Below are 8613 nucleotides of genomic sequence, written 5' to 3'. Positions count from 1 at the left end.
ATGTGCAGTATACATTGTAGTTTATTAAATTTTACATGTACATGTATGATGAAGGAAAATTGTTTTGTATATACTGTTTCACATTTATTATTGTATTTTTCTGTACGTCCCTATTGCATCAATTTATTACTTTACTTTAACATTTAGGGGGTATATTTTTATACAATATTTAATTATTTTTAGAATTCAAAAAAGAGGGCCCTGGGCCAGCTTATAACATCGACAGTTCATTGACGTCTAGGGGGAGGGACATCAGACCCTCCTTCTCCATGCTGGGGCGTGCCAAAACACCAAGTAATTTTATCATTTTTATTAAAAGGATTTCAACATTTATTATCCATATTAATTTTTAAGGATTTTTTTGTGTCTTGAAGAAAAATTAATGATTATTGAAATTAATTAATGAAAAGAGAATTATGATTCAAGTTGGTAAAGATATTGTTCACAAGTAGCTTATTTTCAAAAGCTTTATGCATACATGTATGTGTTCATTTAGAAAATTAGAGACCAGAATATTTTTACTTTGTTTCTTCAGAGAGAGATGTAAGTCCGGGACCCGGGGCATACAATACAGACAGAGCACCCCTCAAGGAGAAAAATGCCCCTCACTACTCCATGAGTCCACGAACGTCTCCCCGTCGCGTCGACGTCACCCCATCACCAAACATGTACGCCCTACCCTCAACGATAGGACCCAGGGTCCCAGACAGAAAAGGAGGAACACAAGCTGCCCTGCTCGGTAGAACAAACTATTTGGATTTTTCAGCCGATCTCGCGAAAACACCTGGACCTGCCAAATATGGCGCCCTTCCTCCCTCGCAGACAAAAAGAAGAGCACCGTCGTACAGCCTGGGTGCGCGGGCTAAAACACCAAGGGACATTAACAACGTTCCAGGGCCCGGGAAATATAGCCCAGAACATGTAACAGCCCATTTAGACACCAGTCCAAGATATCATATAGGTGTTCGCCATTCTCAGTACATCATGCCTGCTGTACCGTTAGCAAATGTTGATTGATGCTATCGAATTTAGGACATAAATATTGATTATATTACACTGAAATTTCAAAACATTTATACAATTTGCAAATTATTTAGCATTATTTGATACAACTTTGTTTCAGCCACTATTGAAATAACGACCGCTATTGATTTGCATTCTCAACCACTATTGAAATAATTATTTCAATAGTGGGCGCAGCATATATTTCGTTAGGGGTTGCAACACAGCCTACCAAGTTCACTTTATTTATGTTTGCGTGTTTTATGCTTTACGTACTGAAACACTTTGTATGCTTAAATCTCCTATGGTTTTGAGTCCATAACAGCTTCAGTTCCTCCTACAGCTTACATGCAAACGATTGGTACAAGTACATTTTATAGTGGTTTAGAAGAGTAAGGAAACATTTCTCTTTTTAACAAATGTATAAAACAATACTTACATCTATGGACAGTGGCTCACCTCAACAAACTATCCCCCCCCCCGAAAAAAAATCCCGGCAATACACAAGAAAACAGATTATTTTTATATGCATGAAATTTGTCAGGATTTTAAGGATAATTTGATAATTTTGACCTAAGAAAAATACCCCGGTAGTCTGTGAGTGGAAAAAAGCCTGATATGTCATGCTTAATTTTTTAAAGATATGAAAATGTAAACTTTGGTCTCTCTCTCTCTCTCTCTCTCTCTCTCTCTCTCCGATCTTACTTTTATAAATTCTAGCTGATTCTGTGATATTGTTCAACTGGAGCATTGTTGTTGAGGAGTTAACAGGAAAATTATACATATATGTGGTATTAAAAATGTAATAAAAATATTTTCAGCCTTTTAAACGTTTTTGTTCTAAGTGCCTGATGATAATTAGAGATGTTCTTTTTAAAAAAAAAATGCCTTAAGTAATGGGTGGTATTGTTCACTTCACCAACATTTCACAAGACTCGTACAAGTTACATGTACATGTACTTTAAATAATCTTTCACCATTAAGTTCACCGTGGGTACTTCTAAAGAAAAAACTATTCAGAAAAAACTAATAATAATGAATTGGATCATTATTTGGCTCCAATTCTGGACTTAGGGGAAAAATTTACTTTATTTGAATCAATATGATATGTCCGATTTACATTCATGATGTTCTCAAAGAGAAAACACAATATGTAGTATGAGGAAATATTTGAAATGTTTTAACTAAAGTATGGGGAAATATTTGAAATGTTTTAACTCCTTCTATATGTGCCTGGAAAAGATGATGTTCTTTAATTATATAAACATGAAAGTGCAAGTTCGAATGCCCCTTTGAGCATAAATGGCTAAAATTGGTTCGGTGTTTTTAGAAGAGATCAGAAATAAAACAAAATAGACTATACAAATACAATTTTTTTATTGGCACTAACAGAATTACAACAAGGGTACCGCAAAGCGGAGCATTCCCTCGCAAAAGAGCATATCAATCCTGATATGTTGTGAATTAGTACTTGCTTAACTCTTGTTACGCACCCACTCACCCCCCCCCCCCCCCCTGGCCCCAACACACACACACACACACACACACACACACGACAACCCGTAATTGGCGACTTTACTGTACGTAGGCAAGCTACATGTAGCTAAATATATAGTGACTGTACATTAACATTGTTAAGAAATAAATGTTTTCATGCTTAAAATATACTGACAAAAATCGTGGATACGTAAACCTGTAATTGACGACTTCACTGTACATAGGTAATTCAAGCTACGTAGCTAAATATGATGTTAATAACTCAGTTATGATCATTTACACTTGGAAAAGCAAATTACTGTATGTTATATTTTATTATCCTTTCGTTCAGGTTTATTTATGTGATTGGAATATGAGAAGATCAGACAATAGATGAATTAATTAAAGATATACATTAGCAGGGGGATAAAACGTACGCTCAACTAGGACCTCGGGTCACCTGCAAATAGTTCGTCATTTTGCGTAGTAATAAAACATTACATGAACTCTTCAGGCATTAAAGGCACAGAAGTAAAGTCATCTGTATGAATATGGTGACCTCAGGTCACCCTATATTTTGATTGAATTTTATTTAAAAAAAACAGTTTTCTCTGTCTTACTCCAATACAATTATATTAATAACTTTAAATAGATCTTTCTAATAGATTAGCAGAGACGTGAAGGTAATGTTTTAAACATTAAAACATGACAAGTTGATGTCATAATTAATCGGACGTCCCCCCCCCCCCCCTTTCACAAATGTTTCACTGCTTAACTTTATCAACAATACATGTATTATTATCAGCTGTTTGAGAACCAATGTATTTGTTACTGTGTTAAAAATTGCACACAGGGAAAATGAGACTTTTTCTTCATTCGTTCAGTCATAGACCTAAAGTGTTCAATTTAGGTCTATTGTTCAGTATTATCATCAGTCATCTACGATACTTAACTCTGCTTAACTAAAAGACAACGGAAAAAAATAAAGGCAAAAAGTATGAAAATAAGCTTCTTTAAAAAGGTTAATTATTTCTTTCACTCTATCATTTCTCCTATCTTACATTTAAACACAGTACACCAGTTATTTCATCATAACACAAATAAAGGTTATTTTATATCATAATACAAATAAAGGTTACCTCTGTTCCTAGAGAAAAAGGAAAATCCGCAGACTTTAAGAACTTTAAAGAGAATGAAATTAAGTCCAAATTTAGTTTTGATACCCTGAATTTGTTTTCAAATTAACTGATTTTCAACTACAAACATATAGTGAACAATTGAAATAAAAAGGTTGAGATACCAAAAAGAGACTGATCTCAAAAATCCTATTAACAAAGGAATAGAGTATAAAACACAGATCATTCAATACCAGAGATGAGATCAGATGCATAGAAGGGATCATCCCTGGTCAAATCAAATTTATTGTCATAAGCCTGCTTTGAGCAATATCTTGCATATGGAATGATAAAATAATGTGTCATATCAATGAAAGTTAGAATTCTGGAAAAGATTTACCACCACACAAACAGTCCATCACTGAGTACACCTTTCCGTAGACAACGAGAAGAATTTTGGATAAGAAAGCTAGGGACAGCCTTTCCCTATGGATGTAATGGCAATGTCGATAGTGTTGGAAATCTTTCCAGTCCACAGTGTAACAATGTAAATGTGATGGGACTTTTTAACCATACACAGAGACGTAAGCGTAGTCATGGGCATCGGTCTTACAATAAACCTTTAATACACGATGTCTCTTTTGATTCATTACTACCTTACGTAAATCAACAGTTAGGTCTACATCATATTCGCACCAAACTTTACTCTGTCCCTTTGAAACTTTTAAATAGTCTTCTTGAAAAGGTCAAGGGAAGTCCGTTTTTTTTATTCCTCGACATCAGAATATAGGCTCGGATCTGTAGTTTTGGATATTGCCAATCATAGGCTTCTTAAACCCCCGCGTTTTACTGAAGAAAATGCAGCTAAAACAATCCGTTTTTTTCCTTAAAATTCAATATGCCAACAAAGGAATTGACGCGGTTAATATAAGTAATATTCTTAATCACAAAAGGGTCCAGTCTTGTATTCCACCATATTTCAAGTTAAAGACTGCACCTTGTATTTCCTACAAATATACCTCGACTATTGCTTCCAAACTTTTTAATTACAAGAAAACTTTACAGGGCCTGGATATCGAATATCTGAAACATAATCCTCCATCGTGTTCATGTTCTTCTTCGCCCTATAACTATAGTCCTGCTGGACACGTTATTACTGGTGACGTAAATATAGTTAATAATGAGGACCTTAGATCACTAATTTTAAAAGGTCCTAAATTTAGGGAACCCAGATCCTTCAACTGGCGTAAGAATTTCATAAATATTATGGATTCTGTAGAGGACTACGCCAGGCGATGGGCCAGACATGAAAAAGAAGACCTTGACACTTTGTCAGAATGGATTAAATGTATCAGATGTATGTTAAAATCGCGCATTAAAAGATTAAGAGGCAATATGAAACCATCTATCCTTCTGCATTCAATAATCCAGAAGTGAAAAAAGAATTAGATGGATTACATGATCAGTACGTACTGGTCCCTGCTGACAAAGCAGGTAACAACATTGTCTTTGTTTCTAAGGCTCATTATATTAAATGTATTTTAGAGGAACTTGGATTTAATTCTACAACTGGTAATCCAACTTATACTCATAGTTCCCTTTCTAAGGAAGAAATTCTTCAAAATCATATGTCAGTTTTGAATATTTTTAATATTCCAAACAACCAAAATGAATTCGAATTACCATATTTATATTGGATTCCGAAACTTCATAAAAATCCTTACAAACAAAGATACATAGCGGGTTCCAGTATATGTTCAACCAAGCCTCTATCTTTACTCCTCACTAAGATATTAACAGTGGTGAAGGAGAAACTTCAAGAGTACTGTGCAACAATATATTCGAGAAGTGGTGTAAATCAGATGTGGATACTTAAAAATTCCAAGGAACTTTTGGAACATTTGAAATCACAAGATTTTACCAAAATCAACAGCTTAAAAACTTACGACTTTTCAACTTTATACACAACCATTCCCCACGATAAATTAAAGTCCAGGCTTTTTGATATCATTGACAGCTGCTTTTTCAATAAAAATGGAACTCGTAAATATACTTACCTTGTCATTGGTCATTTGCAAAATTATTTTGTTTAAAAAACATTCTGATTGTACACACAAGTACTCTGAATTTGACATTAAAAAGATGCTTGAGTTTCTGATTGACAATATCTATGTGGTTTTTGGAGACCAGGTCTTCCAACAATCTATTGGAATTTCTATGGGTACCAATTGCGCCCCGTTATTAGGAGACCTTTTTTGTATTCATATGAAGCAGAATTTGTCCAAAATCTTGTACGTGAAAAGAAGAAAACACTTGCTGTGGCGTTCAACTCGACATTTAGATAAATCGACGACGTATTGTCAATTAATAATGGCTATTTTCATTCTTATGTCGATACGATATATCCCGGTGAGCTTGAGATAAAAGATAGCACAGAGTCTGACACCTCTGTTTCATATTTGGATATTTTACTTGAAAAAGACGTTAATGGTAATCTAACAACCAAGCTTTATGATAAACGTGATGACTTTAACTTTTCAATCGTCAACTTCCCTTACTTATGCAGCAATATACCTTCATCACCTGCATACGGGGTATATATCTCTCAGTTGATTCGATACGCAAGAGCATGCTCTACGTATGTACAATTTCTAAAACGAGGTAAATTATTGACAAATAAGTTGATGAAACAAGAATATCAGCTGTCTCGTTTAAAGTCATCATTTCGTAAGTTCTATGGTCAATACAATGACCTTGTCAGCAAATACAATTTATCATTGAGTCAAATGCTGACTGACGTTTTTCATACTAATTGTTAGGACATTATTTACACACTGAATTGTCGACGGATTTTTCCGTTATTTCCCGATCATGACAAGGAGCACACGGCGGGTGTGACCGGTCGGCAGGGGATGCTCACTCCTCCATGGCACCTGATCCCACCTCTGATGTTTGGAGGTCCGTGTTTGCTCTGCTCCTATTTTGTATTGTATAATGGACTTTTGAGCTTGAATACTGTTCGTTATCTCCATATATTTCATCAATGCGGAGACCGGAGGTCATCAGGTATTGTATATCAATAAAGAGACAAGAGTGTGCAAAACAGTCACCAGGTACCACCAATGTGGAGACCAGTGGTAAACTAATGTTTCATATCAGAAGGGAGACTAGAGGTCACCTTATATTGTACATCAATAAGGAGACCCGAGGTCACCCTCTATTGCACATCAAAACGGAGATCAGAGGCCACCTTATATTGTAAATCAATAGGGAGACCAGAGGTCACCTTTTATAGTACATCAATAGGGAGACCAGTGGTCACCTTATATTGTACATAATTAGGGAGACCAGAAGTCACTTATTTTGTACATCGATAGGGAGACTATAGGTCACCTTAAATCGTACATCAATTTGAAAACCAGAGGTCACCTTACATTGTACATCAATACGGATACAAAAGGACACCTTATATTGTGAATAAATAGGGAGACCAGAGGTAATCTTATATTGTATATCATTAGGGAGACCAGAGGTCACTTATTTTGTACATCAATACAGAGACCATAAGACACCTTATATTGTATATTATTAGGGAGACCAGAGGTCACCTTATATTGTACATCAATAGGGAGACCAGAGGAAACCGTATATTGTACATAATAAGGGAGACCAGAGAATAACTTATATTGTACATCAATAGGGAGACCAATGGTCACCTTACATTGTACATGATTAGGGAAGCCAAAGATCTCCTTATATTATATATGGTACATCAAGAGGGAGACCAGAGGTCACCTTATATTGTACATCAATAGGGAGACTAGAGGTCACCTTATATTGTACATCAATAGGGAGATCAGAGGACACCGTATATTGTACATCAAGAGGGAGACCAGAGGTCACCTTATATTGTACATCAATAGGGAGACCAGAGGTCACCTTATACTGTACATCAAGAGGGAGACCAGAGGTCACCTTATATTGTACATCAATAGGGAGACTAGAGGTCACCTTATATTGTACATCAATAGGGGGACGAGAGGACACCGTATATTGTACAGAATTAGGGTGACCATAGGTCACTTATTTTATACATCAATAGGGAAACGAGAGGTAACTCATTTTGTACATCAATAGGGAGACCAGTGGTCAGATTATATTTTTCATAATTAGGGAGACCAGAGGTCACCTTATATTGTATATCATTAGGGAGACCAGAGGTCACTTTTTTTCATCAATATAGAGACCATAGGACACTTTATATTGTAATATTGTAATTAATTGGGAGACCAAAGGTCACCTTATATTGTACATCAATAGGAAGACCAGAGATCACCGTACATAATAAGGGAGACCAGATGACCCCTTGTACATAATAAGGGAGACCAGAGGTCACCTTATATTATACATCAATAGGGAGACCAGAGGTCACTTATTATGTACATCAATACGGGTACCAGAGGACACCGTTTATTGTACAGAATTAGGGAGACCATAGGTCACTTATTTTATATATCAATAGGGAAACGAGAGGTAACTCATTTTGTACATCAATAGGGAGACCAGTGGTCAGATTATATTTTTCATAATTAGGGAGACCAGAGGTCACCTTATATTGTATATCATTAGGGAGACCAGAGGTCACTTTTTTCATCAATATAGAGACCATAGGACACTTAATATTGTAATTAATTGGGAGACCAAAGGTCACCTTATATTGTACATCAATAGGAAGACCAGAGATCACCGTACATAATAAGGGAGACCAGATGACCCCCTATATTGTACATAATAAGGGAGACCAGAGGTCACCTTCTATTGTACATCAAGAGGGAGACAAGAGGTCACCTTATATTTTACATCAATAGGGAGACCAGAGGTCGCTTATTTTGTACATCAATAGGGAGACTAGAGGTCACCTTATATTGTACATAAATACGGAGACCAGAAGACACCTTATATTTTACAGAATTAGGGATACCAGAAGTAACTTATTTTGTACATCGATAGGGAGAGGTCA

The 8613-nt window shown here is 35.8% G+C and overlaps 1 protein-coding gene across 1 annotated transcript; it reads left to right on the top strand.

Moving 5' to 3' along the window:
- Window positions 1-1142, top strand: LOC133178828 (ciliary microtubule associated protein 1A-like). The gene is made up of 3 exons (XM_061313510.1): window positions 1-7; window positions 184-294; window positions 536-1142. Exons 1-3 carry the CDS (start codon window positions 1-3, stop codon window positions 1015-1017), a joined length of 600 nt encoding a protein of 199 aa, XP_061169494.1. The 3' UTR covers window positions 1018-1142.
- Window positions 1143-8613: the final 7471 nt, after the last annotated feature.

Source organism: Saccostrea echinata, unplaced genomic scaffold (assembly GCF_033153115.1).
Source record: "Saccostrea echinata isolate AGI-Se365-2 ecotype Australia unplaced genomic scaffold, CSIRO_AGI_Sech_v1 ptg000003l, whole genome shotgun sequence".
NCBI lineage: Eukaryota > Metazoa > Mollusca > Bivalvia > Ostreida > Ostreidae > Saccostrea > Saccostrea echinata.
Note: the sequence above shows the minus strand (reverse complement) of the source record. Positions and strands in the feature narration are given on the sequence as shown.

Coding starts and splice junctions, on each gene's coding strand:
- LOC133178828 (XM_061313510.1), top strand. Junction 295..535: donor GGGGCGTGCCAAAACACCAA/GTAATTTTATCA, acceptor TTGTTTCTTCAG/AGAGAGATGTAAGTCCGGGA.